Consider the following 22,825-nt stretch of genomic DNA (forward strand, 5'->3'; position numbering starts at 1 on the left):
AAAAGTAATGCTTATTCCCACCACCCATCTTCAAGAAATGGACTGGCAAAAAAAGACAAATTGAGTAAAGTAATAATAGCCTATATTTGTGGAATATAAAGAACAAGAAAAAAGTTGGCCCCAAATATGTTTCCAAAACAGCATCAGTCAAAGGAGAAAATCCTTTATACAAGAGTTTGTAAGACAATGTGCTGGGCAAAGTAAAGTGAATGCTATAATTATACACTTTCATATCACATGTTTTCAGTTGGCTTTGAAAAATACAGCACTGCACTTTGAATGCTCCATATTGAATAATCTCTTTAATTATCTTATGTTACATTGTTGAGCGTTTGTGTGCTATATAAAAACGACTTATGGAAAGGTTATAGAGATACCATCTGAGATTGAAAAGGCATTATAATAATATCTTGATGATTTCAGTGACATGAAAGGCTAAGCACACTTTAATAGACTATCAAACACAAATAACAGTCACTGTTAGAATATCACAGGTATTTATGTGGATTATTCATTAGGGTTTTAAGGCTTTTAAAGATGTTTAAAAACTTCACATGGAAATGCTGGTGAAGTCATGAACAATACTGTGCTCTTGATCAAAATGTCATAAAGAAACAAGATTGTTCACTGCCGTTTCCTTTAACTCGTGCATCCATCATATATATACTTAAAAAAATTGAACAAAAATGTAGCTTAAAATGGTATACGAACTATTAGACAGTGTCTTCTGTGTTCCTAGCCTCTGCTACCTCCTTGGCAGCATTGTCCCTGTTGGACTTTTGTTCTCTCCCTACTACCCTGACCCTCCTCTCCTCCTCTTTCTTCTCCTTTGCCAGCAGTCGATAGTTGAGTCCCATCCCTGCAAAGAGGAAGACGCTGGAGACGATAAGGATGATCCCGCAGCCCTGGTACGTGTACTTGTAATCATGATAGATGTCTTTGAACTTCCCTGTTTAGAAAACAAGAGCATTATTTTATAGTTTCAGTCAACTTGAATCTTCTCTAAAATACAGATGAATACATTAAAATTAGTTTCAATATATTTGGAAGGTTAGATAATTTACTCACCAAGCAAAGGGGGCCCTAACAATACAGGACCACACTCCACAATAGTGACCAGGCCAACAGCACTGGAGAAGCGTTGTGCTCCAACAAGGTCCATCAAGGTCTCAAACAGCACTGAGCTCAGCCAGCCAAAAGCAGACCCAAAGAAGATGGCATAAATCACAAAGCCTGTGTAGGTCACAGACATTGGTGCCAGAATGTGACAAACACCGTTATAAAGCACAGAGGCAGCGAAGAAGTACTGGATTCGAGGCCGGATCCACTTAGTGTTTGCCACAATGCCCATGGAGGGCCTGGCAACCATGTCGACAAAAGCCAGCACAGACAGTAAGAAAGCTGCCTTTTCTTTGGGGATGTCTCTACTCTTTGCAAAATTACTGAGGAACACCAGTGGTGCAAAGAGGCCGAAAAACATGATAATATTGCCCAGGATATAGAGCAAAAAGCCACGGTGCTTAAACAAAGATAGGTCAATGAAACTGTTAATTGTCTGCACTACAGTCTTCCTCTCTGTGCTCTTCTCCGCAGGTTTGGGTTTTGGTCCTATGGGCCGCATGAGGGAACCAGCGACACAGCAATTAAAGAGCAGGCCGCCCAGGATCATGAAGCTTCCTCTCCAGCCAAACTGGTCAAAGAGCCAAGTGTTCAGAGGAGCCAGGGTGGAGAGAAACACAGGGCTGCCAGCCATCGCTATTCCATTGGCAATGGGTCGCTTGTTGTAGAAGTACTTTCCGATCATAGTGAGTGCAGGGTTGAGGTTAAAGGCCAATCCCAAACCTGAAAGAAATGGAAAAAAAGTGTGAAAGAGTGTTTTTTAAAAAACATTATTATTGAAGCTAAAAAGTGGATGGGATAAATACACTTCATCCCACGTTTTTTTTTTTAATATGCACTGCTTACTTTGTGTTAAATTTAGCAACTGAGAGTGTTGTATAGCTTTACTGTTTATTCTTTTTTATTCTTTTTGTATTAATGAATCCACCCTCATTCTATCAGCCTGCTCGGAGTAAAACATTTACAACAATTAATGAATCAATCCAGGATCTGAGCATTTAATGCGTTTGGCAATTTTAAGTATTTTTTGGTGGTTTTATCCTTGAAGAACACTAGATGGCGCCAGAGGTCAAATAAAAAAAAAGTGAGTCATGACTCGACTTAAAAATACAGAAAGTTAAAATTAGATACCTCCAATGACACCAATACAAAAATACAGAGCTTCAATAGTTTTGCAGAAAGAGGCAGCAACAAGGCCCAACCCGGACAGGCATCCACCAGCCATCATAACAGGACGACTCCCATATTTATTCACCAGGATGCTGCTGATAGGACCTATAGGGTAAGAGAAAAACACATACAGACAAATCAGCATAAGGATTGGGATTTAAAAATAAAATAAAAAGCAATGCACAGGTCTATATTCTACCACCAGGGGTCTCTAGTGTCAAAGCTTTGGCTCGGAAAATTCTAACAACTTCTGCAATCATTTCTGTCAGTGCTGCAGTGCAGTAGTGTTCTCATGCCATTCATAATGCGATCTGTCAGAAAAACCATGAAGGCTGTAATGAAATAAGCTTTTATTTGTATCAGGGGTTCATTAAAATTGACAGAGAAGTATTTGTTTGTTGATTCTTCCAAAAGGGGTCTAAAATGCTTATTAAATCATTATTGGAAGTACCTCAGTTCAGATAAGTGGGTGGGTGGTATCAGTGTGCGTGTTTTTAGGGGGAGGGATTGATGAGACTGATAAAGGCTATACTACTAACATTTTTTTCAACTTTTTGCCATAGGTGAATGAGTTACAAAGAAAGCATCTCAGAATAGAACCACAATAAGTCATCCTTTTTATGCATGTTATGTATGCACCTTGGATTCAACATTAAAAAAAAAAAAAAAATTACCTTACATTTAAACAAATTACTGAAATGCATGGAGTGTTCAGGTCACAAAACAACATCTACATCTATGTCTTAAAATTACCAGCATATATGAGCATGAGGACCAACATTAAAGATACTGCTGCCTTTCTGCCAAACCCCAGCACTGTCCAATGAGGCTAAATAGAAACTGACAGTTTTTGTTTAGAGGTTGTCCACACTCATTTGCCAGCACGGTGCAAGACAAAGGGTTTTATAAATTGTAATGCAGCCAGTCTACACACTAACAATGAGTTCTTTCCTTCTGCCATGCAGGGAGAGTTGCTCGGGATAAAAAGGTTGGAGACACACCAATGTAGAATATTATGAATTTAATGAAAGAAAAATTGGTGGAGTGCAGGGGTACGCAACGGTAGGTTGTTAATGAACTTCTCCTGCTGATGTGCTCTGAATGTTTACCAGAGGGTAACAGACTCAGCTGTCATCCACTCACAGCGCTGACAAACATTTCCTCACTTACTTTCAATTACCATGCATAGCTGGCTTTTGTCTTTGCATATTTACATTTACACATTTGCATGAATTAACAATGTAACACCTAAATGTTGAGTGAACAGCTCCTAACTTGTTCAGACAGGTGCATATCTTACTGTGATGGAAGGTTAAAAAAAACACCACATGTGTGCTTCATCTGAAGGGATATTTCAAATACCAGACTGCAAAGTGAAAGACTTAAGACTATTCACATGTTCCCTAACTGAGGAACCTTTAACCCCAGCAGGAATGTCTTTCTTAGGTCTCAGAATCTTTTATGCCTTTATTAGGAGAGGGTACCTTCCCTGTGCAGTAATGAGGCTTTTACATGGAGGTGATATTTTGTTCTCCGAGACATGTCTGTTCAAGATAAATTACCATATACTCACATATAGACCATTTTCTGCTGATGTCATGTTCGGGGTGGGAAGCTAAAATGCTGCTATATTTTCTTACTACTGTTTAATCTCAGGGTATTTGGCAAATATTTACAATTGTTACAATAACAAACTGGAAAAAAAATAGATAAATTATATCCAGCCAATGTAAAACATATTTGATAAGTCATTAGCTTAGCATATTGCTCTCACTTGGCTGCGAAACAAATTTCCCCTCGGGGACAGTAAAGTTGAAAGTTGAAAAGTTGAAGAATAGAATAGAATACAGCCTTAGCAATCAACCCCCTCTTAGCCTAGAATGCCGATAGCTAGGAATTTACACTCTTACTATCAAGACATCCAAGTAAAGGAAACATTTAAATTCTTAGCCTATCAGTCTGGAAACTTTGAAATAGTGTTAGAGATAAGAAACAAAAGGAAAGGGTTCAATTTATGGCTAATGGTTATGTTAGCGAGCCATCAGTAATGTTAGCTACGAATTTGTTGAATGAAGGTTAGTCTTTCCGAACCCTAGGGCCGTAAAATATAATCTCCCTCTGTCTTTTCATCAGCCTATCTATCGTTGTGTTATTATTAAGTTGCTTATCGATGAAAAGTGTTCAGATTTTCTGCCTTTTTTTATAACTTGTGAACAGTAAAAAATAAAAGTACAAAATTATCGCAACATTCAAGCTTCCTCACCTCAAGTGTCTGAGGATCATCCGTGTGAAACGCAAACCTTAGACGAATAACTTAAACAGAAGCAATCTTTCATATGCACTATTTACACAAGGGGTTCCAAACCTTTTTCCTTGAAGCCCCCCTTACTTGTATCTTAGGAGAACGAGAACGACCCACATGGGGAAAAAAGTGATACATTGCTTTAAAAATTAATATACAGTACATTTGGATTGTTTTCATTAGAGCCTGAATTGTAGGTTTGACTGACTATGTGGCCTGATATTTTTGAAAGCATGAGGAAAACCAAAGTATGAATGTCATCCAGTGGAACAATATCAATAGAAAGAAAATACTATGTCCACTTTTACTGCTTTCAGATCCTGCATTGATGATACATTCAGCAGAACAGAGCATTTGATACAAAGAAGTTATATATGCTCTTCACATCAGTTTGGCACACTAAAGCAACTTTCCTGAAACTTCCCTGAGATTAAAAAAAGATGCTTCAGTCATCATTTTCCCAGTTTATCACACGTTGGAGTAAAGAGAACTGCTGTGTTTTGATTTCAGAGTAGACGGTCTTGAGGGACGAGGAGAGCTCCTTTGAACTCTGTTCTCTCCGTGTTGAATATCACGCACATGAATAGACCCTTATCACCACTTGACCGGCTGGACCTGTGTGACATCACCCAGCATTCATCTCGTCAGCGCAGGAACAAAACAAAAGTCTGCTGTGGTCCTCCCCTCTCAAAGCGCTGGGGAAAACAATACGTGGGTAAAAACCCATTCATGTGCTCCCGAGACAGATAATGTTGCACCTTTATAAACAAAACTTCAATAGACGAGTTACTGTATTGTTTTACCTCAGTGTGAGACATTTGATTTAAGCTGCATTATAATTCTGAGAATCTGTGGACTATTTGTGGACAAACTGAGGCTAAAAGGCTTCAATGCAAGTGTGTTGTCAACAAGCAATAGATTAGCTGTAACTAAACACTCCAGTAATAAATCTTCAACACTTTTTCAAAGAGCCAGAAATAGATTCAATCTATAGTACTTATCTAGGTGCTAAATGTCTTGTGTTAGGTTCTGCAGGCTGTATTTGTTAGCTTACCTCCGCCGTACATGCACGCTAACATGATGGAAGAGATCCAGGACACCTGACTGCTGGTCACATCGAAGATCACCTCGATCTCTTTAAAGAACACAGTGATGGACTTAGGAAATGCATAGGAGAAGCCGATAGAGATGAAGGCCCCAGCTACCACCATCCATCCCCAGCCACCTTCAGGTGGAGTGTAGCCTACAGGACCACCGACAGCAGGTGCCATTTTTTCTCTCTTCAATTTCAGCAAGTATTACAGATATGAGGGCCTGTTCAGGAGAGAGAAGAAACATGAGAGAAAAGAACTTGATTAGTTTGTTTGTTGTAAGAAAAGTTGTTTCAGATTTACAGTCGGAAGAGCTTTGGAGATCATGTTTTGAAGAATCATGTTAATTGACTGATGTTTGACTGTTCAATAAATGGGTGGATTGCTGAAAGACAAGATCAGACCCAACAAAAACATATCAAAATGTAAAAATGATGACTTTATTTTCATGTTTTGTGTTCAGCGTTCAATGATTGAAGAGAATAGGCCTACACTTTTTTTTTCTACTCCGACGAGAAAATATCAGAAACAGTTTTACTGAGTTTAAATGATGATCTTTTGAGGAATTTTAAATATAGATAATAAAAATTGTAATTCACCCATAGCTGATTGGATGATAAAAAGTGGAATTAAATATAAAATAAATAATCTACCACACACTGATAATGGCTTTACAGTGACCTTATTGTGAGTGAACAAGGTGTTTGGCCTGTAGCTTCCTCAGGTTGATTAAACAGACTAAACACATTATCCATGTTCATAATTTTTAACTTGGACTCAAAGTTTTCTCCCCATTTGGTATTCTGTTCCATGACAGTGCACATTAGACATTTTCCATAATTTTTTAACATATTTTCTACAGTTTACTTTGGGATATAACAGGAGCCCTTATGGCTATCCAGTTCTAGGTCAGTATTTCAGGCCAGCACATCAAAATCTTAAATATCCATTTGTTTTTATTTCCGCACATGTTTAAGGGCAAATCCCTTCTTCAGTGGCTTCAGGCAAACAAACTCTGGAGTTGTTTGCCTGAAGCCACTGAAGAAGGGATTTTCCCTGTTTGTTTTGCCATAACAATTTGGTGTGCTGTCCTGAAATACTTTCAATAATTTTTGGGATGAGGATTCAGCACGCATATAAGTTACTAAAGGTTTGAGTGGTTTTTGATTTACTATCAAGTTCATGGTAACAGGCTCACCCTTAAACTTTCCAGTAAGATGGTTGAAATGAATCACAGCTTTTGGTACTCATGGTATTCACGGTATTTTAAAATGACCCTGAGAGTGGGAATAAGATGCAGAACAGTTTCACTGTAACTGAATATTTTTTTTTACAAATTGATACAAAACTTTCCAGAGTCGTTAGGGTCAATGCTCAGGACAAAAACGCTGACATTCCTAAACAAACTCGGTGAGAAAACTACAAAATATCAGGCGTGTAGTCATATATTTCACGTTAACAGCCATGTTTTAACTCTTCCCTCAGTGCTTTTCACCTCTTTTGAACTTCTTCAATCCGCTTTTCCCTCCCACATAGGAGATACCTGTGTTTATTGCTGTCTGACAGAATTGATCTTTGTTCATTTCCATCCACCTTCTGACCTCTGACCTCTCTTTTCCCTCATGCATCTCATCTTCAGTTTATCGACCAAATCCGCCTTCTTACCCTCTAGTGGCAGGTGGTCTCTTTATTGAGTCACTGTATTAATTCCCCATCAACATGTTAAGCATCCACTACATGTTCTTCATACAGACCTATGAGGACTCATCCGAAACTCTGTGTTACAGATATGTCTTGTGTATTTGTGGAGATCAAATTTGTCAATAAAAAAAACCAACTCAACAAAACAATATCTAAAGAGTAAAATGCTGTTTTAGGCTTTTCTTGGCTTTAATTTTATCTCTTTATGTATTTACTAAACCCCTCCAGCTGGTCTCCTTTTAGAGGTGATAAATAAGAGTCCAGCTGCAGAGTCAAACAACTTACTGTATTGTTTACACAGAGGAGACTAGAGAGACTAGACCAGAGAAAGCATCGAACACTGCTCAATAGCTCAGGGCCCTTCTCAGGAGTAGGTGATGATGTAATGTTTTTCATCGAGGAGAACTTGATGTGGTTGATGAATTGGTTTAGTGCTCGGAAAAACTTATTGGATAAGCCAGTAGTGCAGTGAGTAGTGAATATTTAATGCGTTAAAGAAATTTTGTTATTGAGCTGGGACCTTAGCTGCTGCTATGCAGCTGTAAATGTGCCTCCTGCTTTATTCTACTGATGCAATAGGTGGTCTAATGGAAAGAGATAAGAGCTTTTTAAATGTACTCGTACAGGGAGACATTACGGGTCACTTAGGATAATTTGATTTGAGCTGTTTTTGTGTAAGAAAAAAAAGAAATGCATCATAGATCACTTATTATTCAAAAATATTGGAGCAGAAAATGCTGTGTTTCTTCTATACTTAATGTTCTACAAGGATTTGTCAATATGTGATCTTTAACAGAAGGTATCTCTAAACAGAAGTATGTTTGCTCAGAAGAGATGGAGCTGTTTTGGCTAACAGATATTCGCCATGTGTACATGCTAATTAATTTACTTCATAATTACACATTTGGAATATGTTTTTTCCCCACTAAACTGGAAAGCAAGGTTTGACATCTATGAGTATGCTGAGCACAAGGGCGGCTGGGGCTCAGTTGGTAAACTAGGTCGTCTCGGAAGGTCTGGGGTTCGATCCCCAGCTACTGCAGCCACATGTTCAATGTGTCCTTGGTCAAGACACTTAACCCTGAGTTGCTCCCGCTGCTCCATCTGCATTACACTCTGATAGTCACTTTACATTGAAGCCTCTGCAGTCAGAGTGTGAATGGGTAGGTAAGACCTGCGCTGGAAAAGTGCTTTAAATAGTCAGAAGACTAGAAAAGCTCTATACAAGCTCAAGTCCATTAACCATTTATCTACAGAGTGGATGGAGTTAGCCTAGCTTAGCATGAAACATGCTATGCTAGTGGAGGCACAACATACCTGCCTCTGTTCAACATATGAGATAAATCTTTAATAATTCACATTTATGTAGAATGTAAACAAACAAAGAACAGCTTTTATCTAGCGTAACTATCCCAGATGCAGCACTATGCCGTTGAAAAAAGGTTTAGATTCACTAATTGATCACTAAAAGTATTTTTTTCTAATTTTCTCTACTTTTCTCTAATGTTAATGTACTTGTTTCAAACTCCAACGTTTTGGTTTATTTTAACAGCTATGACATTTTTGTCACTTTTGATGGATAAATGTTGTTATATATGTTATAATTATAATAATGATAGATTAAATTTCTATAGCGCCTTTCAAGGGACCCAAGAACGCTTTACATGGCAGCAGGCCAGTGTCCTATAGGGCCAGAAGTTTCAGGATGTGGCGTGTGGGTGTAGGAGGTCGAAGAGGTGCAGAGGGCATGGAGGGATTTATAAGTGAGGAGGAGCATTTTGTATTTGATGGGATCTAATTGGGATTCAGTGGAGGTGGATGAGGGTTCGGGTGATGTGCTGCCAGGGCTTGGTGCAGGTGAAAGCAGTAAAGTTTTGGACATAATGGAACATGTCCAGGGCGTTGCTGGTTACACCAGACAGGACTCCATTAGATAGTCCAGATGGGAGGTTATGAAGGCATTGATGACCTTCACATCTGTAATGTCGCCAGCCTGAAGACTGAAGGTCTGCACAAGCACAAGAGAAATCAGTTGAAAGATTTTAACAGTCCGATAACAGTCGTTTCAAATCCACCATCTCACATCTGAAATAGGACAGTATATGCAGGGGGAAATTTACTTTACTGGAAGCACAGAGTTTCTGTATTTTCAGAGGAATAAAAAATTCAGTGGTTGACATCAGATGATGAATGGCAGAACAACTTCAGACAGATGGGACTCCAGATAAACTGGCAAAAGCATCAAAATAATGAATAAAACAGATAATTTCACACTGAGGATTGATCGCTTGTCTCGGAAATTGAGAGAAAAGTTTCCAAGAGTTCAGTGAAACTGCAGAATTCATTCTTTTAAGCCATGTCGGAGGATAATACAAGTAGACAAATGAGCAGAAGTATCAACGCTACCCCATTCATAGTGTAAAGGTCTAAATAAAGCCGTTAAAGTGGGTGGCCTGAAAGTGCCACTTGACATACACACACATACCAGCACAGAGCAGGGCGAGCTCTGCAGAGGACATCAGCTGAGGTTTGGTGTCACTGTTTTAAAGACACAAGACTTTGTTTAAAAAAACATGTGTTACTTACAGCACTGTAGGGACCTGAGGCCTGGTATGTGAAGTAATGAAACCCCTTTGTTGGTTGTGACCTACATCAGCAGGAGGGCAACTTAAGCAAAGCCCACCCCTCCTTATAGAAATATCCTCTGTATGCTGCATTCAGGGACCCCACCTTGACATGTTCCCACTTTAAGAGGGCTTTAGGGAAATTCATCCTGCTCTCTACTTTGTTGAATTGGTATGTGTTTTGATGTATTTCCAGTCACACTGAACAAAAATAGGCATACAATATATCATAAAGGTTGGATCATAACAAAAGCTAAAAAAAATGCTGAATGTTTTGTGAATTCAGTAAAAGTGTTGTCTTTCTTTTATTCTGCAGGAAAAGTTTTGTATCACTCTTAAAAAAGTTGTTGTTAATACTTGGGGTAATTTTCTGAAGAAGAGCCATTTTACATACTGTATAGCATTATATCTTCTTCAAATAGAATTGGGTGTACAATATATGGCGAACAATTTTTAAAATGGTCAAAGCCAAAAACACAGTACATGGTTGTGCTTTTTCAATGTAGGACAGACAACATCCATCAGTCACAACAAAGAGAAAACTGAACTTCATTATCTAATATAACTTTATTATCTTACTGTTACTTCCCGTAACAGCAGGCCTCACTGAATAAGCTGTGTTTTTTTGTATATTTTGTATTGTGTTTTTTTTGTTTGGTTAATTGATGTCAAACCTGTACAGGGCTGTGAAGAAGAATTTCCCATTTCGGATAATAGAGTCTTAGTCTTAGTCTAAGTCTAATCTAACTGCATGGTAGATAGGTGATACAATATGAAAATACATTCCTATTATGTTTTAGAGTTGTATACTTATATTGTTGCTCTGCTGCCACCGCCTCACCCTGGATCACACAGGGTGCTGGGGGCCTCATCTGAAAATCAATAAACATTACTTTGGCGTTGCCACATTCTTCCAAATACACGAGGCCAAGACCAAAGAAATGTTTATTGATTTTCAGAGGAGGCCCCTGCACCCTATATGTGATCAAGGGTGAGGCGGTGTCAGCAGAGCAGCAATATAAGTAGTTTGATGACTCTTTGTAGACCAGAAGCTTGAAAGCAGACTGAGGAGGATTTCCCTAAAAAACAATGTAAAGCCTCATAAGAAAATAATCCCTCTCAATTATGACTTCCAACTCACTAAACATGTGTGGTAATGTCTGTTTCTGCAGAGATGCCTTCTGTCTACTTTAAAATAAACACACACACACACACACACACACACACACACACACACACACACACACACACACACAATAAGAATGAGGAAGGATAGAGCGTGGCTTCAACTGGATTCACATAAAATCCAGCATCTTCCCACGGGGTGATGTGCAGACGTAGGTGTGTTTACTTTTGCTTTAGACATAAACGCCGTGAATCATCAGAAAACATTAATTTGTTCTTTGATAAATTTTTTTCCTGTTGACTTTGACCCTGTCTTGAAAAATATTATTATTTCTTAGCTCTCTCGACCTCGGCTGCTCGCTTTAATCATTTCTCTTTGACTTCCTAAATTACTTTTGCTTACTCTCTTATTGACCTGGAGGGGCCACCTTTAAAGTTTTGTTTCTAAACATCAACAGACAAATCCTTATTCTGCCTTTAGTTTGGACACCAACACACGTTGTTGTATTTAAAAAGGCAAGACTAAACTTCCTATTTTAAAGGCAGCTCTGATGTTTTAATGTGTATGGCACTGATAAAAAAAACATTCTATACTTAACCACATCGATACTGGAGATGCTCCAGTATCAGTAATTTTGGAGGCCTCTGATACTGCCTGAAGGGTGATATCAGGTACTGCCATAAACTGTATAAAACATGGACAAAGTCTCAGTGAAATGCCACATTGGTGTCTGAAGAAGAACTTTGAAGCCCAACAATGGCAACAGGCAAAAAGATGGATCTGATTTAAGCCTCCTGGCAAACAGTTACAACACGTCCACCTGTCAGTCAAATCAAACTCTTTAATTATGCATGTAACTTTTAGCCTCAATAGAATCAAAACAGATGAGGTATAAAAATGACCCCCCTACAGTATACCAATAAAGAAATTGACCAAAACTGTTTTTTGTGCAAGGCTGTAAACATGTTGCTGTAAATTTGGGAATTTTAATATGGGACCTAATGAGGATTCCTTGCTTTTTGGAGTAAGCCTCAAGTGGACACTAGAGGAAATGCTTTTTTCTTGCACTTCTTCCTTGATGTCACTTTTCGACACAAGAGGCTGTCGCTTAATCAATCAACAGTTTGGATACCATAACGGATGAGCCCCCCCAAAACAACTTGTTTCAGGTAAATTATCAGGAGGCAGTAACAAACCACATCACTGTGGTGCCAGCAGAAAGTTAAACTTGGTCTTTCTTTTGTATTACATTGTCTTTGACAGTTTGATTGGTATTATCTAATACTTAAATCTAGGTATTTGAATTTGTAACAGGAAGGAAACAGGTAGAAGTATAGGACCATGTGTAATCTGTACTTCTTCAAATATAATTTGTTAACAAACAAAGTCTCAGAAAGAGAGCAAAACTAAAAACGTTATTTTGAAAGATTACAGGTGGTTCTGGTGATGACCTTCGGCACTCCTATGAAGTAGGTGCAGACTCTTGTTTCAGTCCCTAAACATCACTCACATGTTGAGCTCCAGATGTTTCCATCAGTGCACAGGTTTTATTTCCCCAAAGGTGGCACTAATAGAGGCAGATTGTCCTTTGTTCCATCTGCTATTGGTTTTTTAAACATGTTATAACCCTGGATGTCCTCACGTCTTATCTTTTTTTTTTATCATTTAAACTGAGTGGAGACTGTAAAGCAGAAATGGTTTCTGTGCTGTGTTCGAGTATGTGTTTGTATTTCTGTTTGACAACTGTCTGTAAAGCAAAATGCCCCTCAGCGACATTAAAGTTAAACTCTTCTTATTTCATGCAGTGAATTTGTCCAATTAATTATAGATGACAATCACACGCTAAATATTTGCTTGGCGAAATTGCTCACTCCTGTTATAAGTAATGTTTTAATACCGACAAAGCAATCCATCTTTAATGCATAACAGGCTGGAAATAGACTACTTATGCAAGTAATTATTTTTAAAGTGATGTCTGGCATTGTTGAATGTGCATGGTGTGTGTTTCAAGCATCTTACCTTGACAGGAGCTCTTGAACAGGGCCAGATGAGCTCTGCAGATAAACAGCAGTCGCTGAGGCACGTTAACACACTGCAGACTTCATTGAATAGGACTTAGAGTCTCTGAATATGTATGACATTAAAAAAAAAAGAAGTCACTGCATATGTTTCACAGACAGTCCCGAAGTTATCTATGAGTCTATATCCACTGTGACAGTCCACAAGTTGCCAGCGGCACCTTGGCCTCAGACTTTATCTGTGTCCAAGCTGCAAAGTTGAGTTCATTCAGAGCCCAGATCAAACAGCAGGACGATGTGGACACTATGGTGCTAAATGGTGAGGTCAGTCAACTTCTTATTGGCTGTGGGAGGCTTAGAGCCATGCCCCTACAATGCTTTCTCCACCCCTCTGTCATGTGCCGAGCTTACACACAAGGTTAAAGTAATTCACTATGAGGGGCCCTTTAGTATGTGTGACCCAGGAGGATATCGAAAAATGTCTGCGCTCTAAAAGATAAGATGCTTTCTGAGACTCTGATTTCCTGTATTAGCTGATTTATAAACCCTATTGGACACTGCAGCTATACCAAATCCAGTCGTACTTAAACAACAGACATTGTTTACCTAAAGTACCTGAAAGAAAGATTTCTGAACACTTTAGGGGTCATACATGGTTGAGCCTTTCTCCTAAACTCCCCGAGGAACTATTAATGGGTCTGTATCAGGGCTTGGGAAAGGAAAAGCCTGAGTACAGGAGGTTATTCAAACAGTATGTTCTACAAAGTGACATCAAATTCTTGACACCCTTGAAACATTATTTCTCTTTGTTGCGTTGTTTTATGTTGTTCCCCTCATTTTTCCCACTCCATGTGACTTTTATCACTTTTCAAACAGAGGATACATTACAGTACCACCTACAATACACTTCTCCTGGACTGGTGTTTGATCACAAGCACAGTGTTGAGAAGCTTACAAGTATGCATTTGTGCCGTCTCTTATTTTTGACAGCCTCTCAACACTTGCTTCAGAACTATAAACACTCTTTTGGTTTATTTCTCACTTTTACTGTCTAATTTTTTACAACATGCTAGTTGCATTGGTCAAGGTCGATCCATCGCTTTGGCTCATGCTGACATTTCTAAACTTATTCTTTACAGATCAGTGGGAAATCTTGTACAGACCTTCATGGTCCCAGGATGAAAAAAAAGCTATGGATTGATGGTGATACTGTGACTTTCCGTGTGGGTGTAAACAGCAAGTTTATTTGTGATGTATGCAGTGACATGAATTGTTAACTGTTGGATTGGTTGTCATTCAATTTTCTTCATATATTCAAGTTCCCGGTAGATAACTTCTTGGATGAGGACTAAAAGAGGCATCACATCCTTAGTACCACGCAGCATCCAGCAGATCAACAAGCTCTGATTATCAGTGGTAATTCTAGAGTCTGTTTGGGCCCAAAATTCACTGGGGTCCTCATGTGGGCCCCCTACTGGCCAGGGGCCCTAAGCAGTTTATTGCTTTGCCTGTTGACAATCCTCTGCTGATAATACAGTACTTAGCTGGTGCTCAGCACTTTATTTAACTTGCTACATGAAATTCCTTACATCATGGATGCTTTAATGATATAATTAAAACACGGTTTTTGACGATTTTCTTTTATGATTCCTTGTACAGTCCTTTATGGTTGTTGATGTCTTTTGTCTTTTTTCTGCTCTTAGTGCCCTAAGCTGCCATAAAGGTTTTACGGACATATCTTTCGGTTTCTTTCTTTCATTAATATAAGAGTTGGTTGTGAACGGGAGGTGCTGCAGCCATGTTTTAATGTTGTTGGAAGGAAACTACAACTCCCAGTGCTGACGGCTTCTGCAGAAAGTCATTTCCGCCAGGTCTCCATGGTGATATTTACTTATCATACATGAGAAGTAAAACATAGGCATAATCTGCACCAACTCGTCACTGAGGTTGAGAGTCCACTCAGGGTCTCACATCTGCAAGATGGCTGTCAGAGAGCGACAAATTTCTCTATCATGAACCTTAAAAACAACGAAGACACCACCTTGTGACGCTATTTGGTATTACTATCCTATTTTGACTTACATGTTGTAGATGTGTTCTTAAATGTAGGGATATTATAAAATACAAAAATGTAAACAGTGCATTTATGCAAAAAAGTCGCCTTGATTGAGAAATTCAGGTATTTTTCCTTGCAGAGGGTGCACTGCCTCTTTTCTACAATACTCTCAGCATTGTCTGCAGTGTATGAAACAGATGGAAAAGCTGAAGCAGACAGTAGTCCTCACAGGAATTGGTTGAAACGTAAAATAAAGTTAAAGCTTGTTTCTCAATTTATTTTTAGCAAGACTTAGCATGCTAACACACTAAACAACATACTACAGCGGCTTAACTACACCATGTTAGCATTGTCATTGTGAGCGTCTTAGCATTCAGTTCAAACAACCCCCTGTGTTTAAATACAACATCGTCCTACAACGCCGGCTGTATAGACGCTTAGTCCTGTTTACTCATATGAGCTAAGAATAAGGAAAGCTGGATGCAGACTGAGTTAGTACGTGTGTGATGACAGACTAAAATCAGTATCTGCTTGTTGTGAGCATGACAGGGACTGCAAAACACAACAGGAGCATAATGTTCAAGAATTTCCTTTATGCTTTTCAGGAATCACATTTTCTCTCTCCCTCTGTTACCAAGTGATCGGAACTCTGGTTTATTCTGCAGTCTGGCAGATAGGAGCCTCTGCTTCAAATGACCTTATAGCTTTGTCAGAGGGATTAAAATTGATTAGCTCAGCTATGTGAAACACAGCTCCTATAGAGTATAATAAGCTGCAGTAAAACAGCTATATGTACTCAATCAAAGTAGGACATTCTCAGTCAACACACACAGCACCAGTGCTCCTACTTCATTACTGTGACTGATTTTCCAAGAGGCTGCACTATTCTCTAAAAAAACAGGAAAAAAAAAACAATTCCTCGCAGTACTGTTTACCCCACCTCATCAAGTGCAAACCATGTACCTCTCTGTTTACACAGATATTACAGAATAAATCCATTCTGCCATACAACAAGAGCACAAGTCTCATCAAGTTGGTTATTTTACAAAAACAACACCAGCAGTACAACCAGGAACCAAATAAACACTGCACCAACTCCAGAGTCGACTGCACTGGATGTAATTGCACCGTGGCACAAAGAATTGACACTTACAGGTCAAAGATCAGTTGCAATTACCTTTTTGCCCAGGCAAGGTGGTACGGATGAAGAAGAAGCAAATCCCGGCTCCCTGGACCGAGACAGAGCGGCGTCTCCATGAGGGTCAGGGCGAGGGCAGGATGATGCAAAAGCTAATTAACTCTAGTAGGAAAACATCTATTCCATATAGAGGCAACAAAGACAAGATAGTGTTCACACAGTTCAATGTATAAAATGGCTCAAGACCTGATCCAAAATCATGAACTCTTTGTGTGTTCCTCTCAGTACAGATAAGCTGTTTTCGGCAGAAATGCCCCCCCCCCCCCGGAACCTGGCCAGACAGCAGACTCACTGACACCGTGTGACTGAAAGTGACTGGAGGTCTGTCCATCACAGGCTTGGACAGCAATGCCTCATCTGTTCAGGAGAGCAGTTCAGGAGACATTACTCTCCTGAATGGTTCACTAAAGGATATTATGCACTTATTAGATCCTTGAGACTGGAAGCATTACACTTATCACACCGGGATGTGATGCACTTGTTGGACCCTAATGATGAAGTTCTCTTTATCTCTTGGTACTGGAACTAGAGTGATTCTAGTGTGAGTGAGAATCTAGTGTGAAGTGAATATCAAACCACCTTACAGTTTAAAGCTCCTGTGAGGAATTTTTCATTTGTGTTGATTTTGGCACCCCCTGTGGACAAAGTGGTATATCTTATTCCTCAGCTGATCCTGATATCTACCTAAGTCGTAATTTGTGTTTTCTGACCAAAAAACAAATCATGCTCTCTATTAAAAGTCCAACGTATCACTCACTTAGAATCTTTGATGTGGAAAATGAAAACAAAGGCTGTTTCTGCCTGATTGACGGCGACCCTATTGCAGTGTTTACAAGTATAAAAAACTATAGAAATAATCATTACTGTTACAATGCTCTGCTTTTCTTTTGATGCTCATATGGAGGCATTGTGAAAACCCAAAATCTAATCTTGCTACAGTTTTTGTGTTTACTTTACCTCAGATTTGAGACAAGCATGTTCAATGAAAAAAAAAAACTAAACTCAAATTCAATCAGATGGGGAACCAAGGGCCAGAAATCACACTTAATGTGGGGTTTGGGGCCTTACTGGTGCCATTTTAGGTCCTTGACTTAAAAACGTTTGTGGACGAGTTGCATAACTGATCATTTGATGAGTGCAAGTCCAGGAATTAAACTCATTTAACCCATTTGAGTCGCCGCTAACGTTGTCTGACTTTGTGACAATAGTGAGAAAAGCAGAGCTTGAAAATAGTACTCTGTGCTTTTTTTTTTCAATATGACAGAACCCCCCGTCATATACACACACATTTGACCTTCTTATTATAAAGAAATTCATATATGAAAAAAGAACATAGGAGAAAAAGCTTGAAGACATGTGTTGCCAAGTTATACAGTGCAACATAAGAATGAACAAGCATAGCCACATTTCTACAGTGCAGCTTATAATGGTAATATACCTCAAAGTAAGGCACAAACACCTGTACTGGATACACAGACTCCTTATTATGTATTGTCATCTATACCCTCTAAATTAAAAACATGGTGTCCATGGTCATTCACAGGTGATCTGATCATGTATAACAGCATAACTTTGAAACCATTAGTTGGGGGTGCATCCTGATAGTGATTACAGCGACGACATCACTTACTTATTTTCTTGATACACCTGAGTGCATTCATGACACGATCTATCCTACTAATTTGTCTTGTGCCGTGTGGCTAAGCACAAAAGTGCATTGTAATATAACCAGTTCACAGGACTTTGCCAGCTTCTGCAGCCTTCACTGAGGCATTCATGATTTCACAAAGCATTTTTGGGACGGTTTTTTGTGCTTTGTAACATTTCACGGCACATTTCAATGTAATCACACAGATTTGCAACACGAAGGGTCGGCAGTGACACACACGGCTGGGCGCCACAAAAGGTGACCTATGAAAGGATCGGAAGCTACAACTCAAGAGTTTTCTGATAAATACCTCGATTACACGAGCTTTGGTTTGATCTTTTGTTTGTCTACGAGCCCTCTCCCCTTTTCTCAAACACAAACACACACACACACACACACACACACACACACACACACACACACACACACACACACACACACACACACACACACACACACACACACACACACACACACACACACACACGTACACACACGCACGGTGCATTTTCTCTTTCTTATAGCGCACTTCAAGCTCTTCTTTGTGTTGTCAGATATCTGGCTACACAACACTTCCTGCCATAAAGCCCTTTACTCTGGGCCACTACAAGCTGTGCTGCATCGATGCATGTGCACTCCTGTATTGCTCTGGACGGATTTTCTTCCTCCTTCTTCGGTTTGCTCCAAACTGGCCTGTACATCGACCTTGTTTTATTTGAGGGCCTGTTCATATTGAGGGTTTTTAATGCCTTTATTTTAGAGACAGGACTGTGGACAGAGTCAGAGATTCGGGGAGAGAGAGTGCGGAATGACATGCAGGAAAGGAGCCCGAGGTCAAATTCATACCCAGGCTGCTAAGGTTTTTGTAGATGGGGCTAACTAATCACAATTCAGTTTATTAAAGATGTCTTCATTAATGTTTACCATGTTTTATGTGATATTAAGATGCCGTACACCAACACGTGATAGTTTTTTTTATGTCTGTTTACTATCCTAACCCAACAAGACCTTGAAAAGATCATCCACGCCCTCATCTTCTCCCGACTTGACTACTGTAACTCCCTCTTTTCCGGAATCACAAATAAGTCACTGTCTCGCCTCCAGCTGGTCCAAAATGCAGCAACTAGGCTTCTTACTGGTTGTAACAGACGACATCACATCACTCCAATTTTAGCTTCATTACACTGGCTTCCTGTACGTTCTAGAATCGATTTTAAGATTTTACTCATTACTTTTAAAGCACGGACGGGGCTGGCTCCAAGCTATATAACAGAGCTACTGACACCATATGAGCCAGCCCGCAGTCTTAGATCCTCGGGTGGGAGCCTCCTGGTCGTTCCAAAGTCGAGACTTAAAACTAAAGGTGACCGGGCCTTTTCAGTCAGGGCCCCCCCCGACTTTGGAACGACCTCCCTGAGGAGATAAGACTTGCAGACTCCCTCAATTCTTTTAAATCCCTTCTTAAAACATACTTTTACAGTCTTGCTTTTATGTGATGTCGTCTTCGTAATGTCTTCTCTTACTGGTTTTACTATTTTTATCTTCTTCTACTTCTTACTGTCTTTTATTTATGGTCTTATCTCATATTTATGCTCATATCTTAATCTCCTCTTGTGTTTTAACTTGGTAATTTCTTATCTTACTTACTTTGTCTATTTATGTTTCGTATTTATAGTTAATTTTTATTTTTATTAATATTATAGTTTTGGGTTTTTTGATCCTTTAACCACTTGCTTTTATTTCTTTTACTGCGCTTACCTTCTCATTGCTTTTTATTTGCTTTTATCTCTTAGTTTCTTACATCTTTTTAAATCTTTGGTCCTCTTGGTCTCAGCTCGTGTTGTTGGGTTCTTGTGTTCCTGGGTTCTTATGATGGTTCTTATATGGTGGTGATGGTTGGGTTATATATGTCTGGTTGTGTATCGTGCACTTTGGGTTCTTTTCTGTTGAATTGTATTTAATTATTTTTGGTATTTTGCATCTGTTATATTCTTACTGTTGTTAATGTTTTTCTGTGTTTGGTTTAGTTTGCTTTGTTCTTGCTGTTTGTCAAAGCACTTTGTAAACCTGTGTTTTTAAAAGGTGCTATATAAATAAAGTTATTATTATTATTATTATTACTATAGCTGTCTGTAACTTGTTAATAATACTTCCTGCAGCATTGATCTATCCCTTGATAGATCATCATTGTTAGGAAAAAGAAAACAACGTTACTGATGGTTGCTGCGGCTCTAGTCACAGACTCTGCAGGAGATAACGTAATCATATCAACCTGCAGAAAGGCGTCCAGTTAATTTGATGTTGGTCTGTTTACTGTGGGAAAGGGGGAAAGAAGAGAATAACAACAGATGAAACAACTTTGTGAAACTCTACCCTATGAGAAAGAAATCAACATCACTAAATATAGCATATGAAGTAAACACAAAGCTGACGGTGCTGTGGGAAGCGGTGGTGTTTAAAGACTGCTGAATGGAAAAGAAAATATCAACAGAGCGAACATGATGAGGCAAAAAAAACAGACGGTGCCCTGATTTATGCGGATCTGTTCACCTTGTCTCACTTTCACCATCGGTGGAAATGTTCAGTCTAATGTGAGTAATAACAGCTAGGTCAGCTGGTTTTAAGACATTTTCAATTTATTATTAAATATGAAAGCTTGGTTAGCTCATTTTATGAAGCCTACAGAGTATACAACAGTTGCTATGGACACAGCTCTAACTGTAGATTCAATGTGACTCAGAGAAATCAATCAATAATTTTTTAAGAAAAAAAAGATTTCCAAATCAATAATTTGTTTCATGAATGATTTGCGAAGTAAGTAGTCGTGCAATTAGTGGGATAATGTGTATTGAGTGTGTTGTTATTTCCGTGGAACCACTTCAGGGTGAGAAGGACCCAGCCGCTTCACGTATGGTGAGACAAGAGAGTCCCGCCTACCCTGTGGGGGTTCCAATCCACAATAACAACCCACTCACTATACATTATCCTTTACCAAACTGGTCATAGGCCTCGTCTGTGTGAGAGTTCAGTGTGAAGGTTGTTGTCAGTTGAAGTATGTAGAGCCCGACCGATTAATCAGCCAGCTGATAACATCGGTCAATATGCGCCAATACTACTAGATTTATTCACCAGTCAAATAGGATTTCATTCGAGTTGAATTGTATTACACAAGCAGTTCTCTTTCTGGCTGTCACCAGCAGAGGGTACTATATGGATTACAACGAGCATTATCACTCATCAAAGTGTCAAGCAGTGATGCACTTACATGCGCAGTTACTTTACCATCTTTTCTTCGTTATGTATCTTTTCCACTAGTCAAATTCATACCCAATTCATACCACTAGTCAAATTCATAAACTAGTGTTTGATAACTGCATTTTAGGGGTTAATGCAAAAAAAAAGTATATATACATATCGATCTATCTACAGATCGAAGATAGATCAAAGAAATATATCCTCCAATATATCGGTATTGGATTTTTCTCTCCATCTATTATCGGTATTGGCAGCAAAAATACAATATCGGTCGGGCCCTATAGTAAGATGATCTAACAGAAAATGTGAATTTGTGCAGCAGAGATTTGATGTGATCACAAAGAATTACTTCTCTTAGCAGCACCAACTACTGTATGACTCACATCTAGTTTACAGCAAATGTCATCTGGAAAAGTCACAATGATCATGTTGAGGGTTTTTAGGACAAATTGACTTGAAGGAAATCAAGATTTACACAATGTAACATGCAGTTATCTGTGTGTAGAAAAACAACGTGCAGCAGAGCTTTGACAGCTCATTTGTGTTTGTCATGCTTACAGAAGAGAGTGTCTCTGGTGCATGCAATTTTAACATTGTTAACTGTTAGCATTTAGCATGAATCTGTCACTGGCTTTGACCTCTTAAAATGAGGAACTGTGTGTATAGGATCATTTGAAAGCAGGTGTACTTTTGTCATATAGGAAATAAGCATGTTTCTAATTTAGGATTTTTTCTAAATGTAAAGAGGACTTGGCTGTCAAGAGGTCACAAAAATAAATACTTAAATGCAAACAAAGCAAAGGTAGTTTCAACACATGCCGAAATTAATTACTATACTGTACTTATAGCTGCAACAAAGACCATGTATCTGTGTTTACTTTTATCTTCACTGTGTTCCACCTCTTCTGTTGGGGGTTATTGCAGCACAATCTTCAATATTCTGTGTTCGTGCTTCAGCCTTATCTGTAACTGATTTCCTGCAGCTCCAAAAGCCCAACTTTCCTTTGGGGGTCATTACAGATTCATCTAATCTAAGACAGAAAATCTAATCTTATCCCTACACATGTCCCACACAAAGCAGATAAAATAAAAAAGTTGAGATGAGTTAGAACAAGTTTATCTCACATCTTTCTTCTTCTGCAGGGAACATACACACAGATTTGTCGCACATCAAACACTCAGCAGTGTACGTTTCTGTGTAAACAGATAAAAAAAAAAAACCTATGGCGGGGCGTGTTCCGTCGCAGCAGGGGTCCTATTGTTTGATGAAAAAGCAGTTTAGGAAATGATGTGAGGACCCCCACAACACATGGCATATGGTGTAGATTGAACAAGTGGGAAAGGCAACAAAGTCCCCTTTGAGTTGTGTTTCCTGCTCCTTTAAACGTGCAGTGAAATTCAGCTTTTGTCTCCAAACAATAACACCAACACATTCCAGCTTCACCGTAAATCATTTTAAGGAGAGGGTTTGTACTTTGAAACCCCTCAATACAAAAACTCACTTGTTTAAATATTTT

General features: G+C 39.0%; 1 protein-coding gene across 1 annotated transcript in view; it reads right to left on the reverse strand.

Moving 5' to 3' along the window:
• slc16a1a (solute carrier family 16 member 1a) overlaps window positions 1-13,470 on the reverse strand; it is a 13,595-nt gene extending 125 nt beyond the window's left edge. Inside the window, exons 1-5 of the mRNA XM_020629412.2 lie at window positions 13,153-13,470; window positions 5,646-5,905; window positions 2,251-2,394; window positions 1,069-1,842; window positions 1-949 (exon numbers count right to left, since the gene is read on the reverse strand). The exon at window positions 1-949 is cut by the window's left edge and continues 125 nt beyond it. Of these exons, the coding sequence (XP_020485068.2) occupies window positions 714-949; window positions 1,069-1,842; window positions 2,251-2,394; window positions 5,646-5,862 (1,371 nt within the window). The 5' untranslated portion in view covers window positions 5,863-5,905; window positions 13,153-13,470 and the 3' untranslated portion in view covers window positions 1-713. The remainder of the gene's footprint in view (window positions 950-1,068; window positions 1,843-2,250; window positions 2,395-5,645; window positions 5,906-13,152) is intronic.
• Between the last annotated feature and the right edge of the window lie 9,355 nt (window positions 13,471-22,825).

Source organism: Labrus bergylta, chromosome 5 (assembly GCF_963930695.1).
Source record: "Labrus bergylta chromosome 5, fLabBer1.1, whole genome shotgun sequence".
Lineage (NCBI taxonomy): Eukaryota > Metazoa > Chordata > Actinopteri > Labriformes > Labridae > Labrus > Labrus bergylta.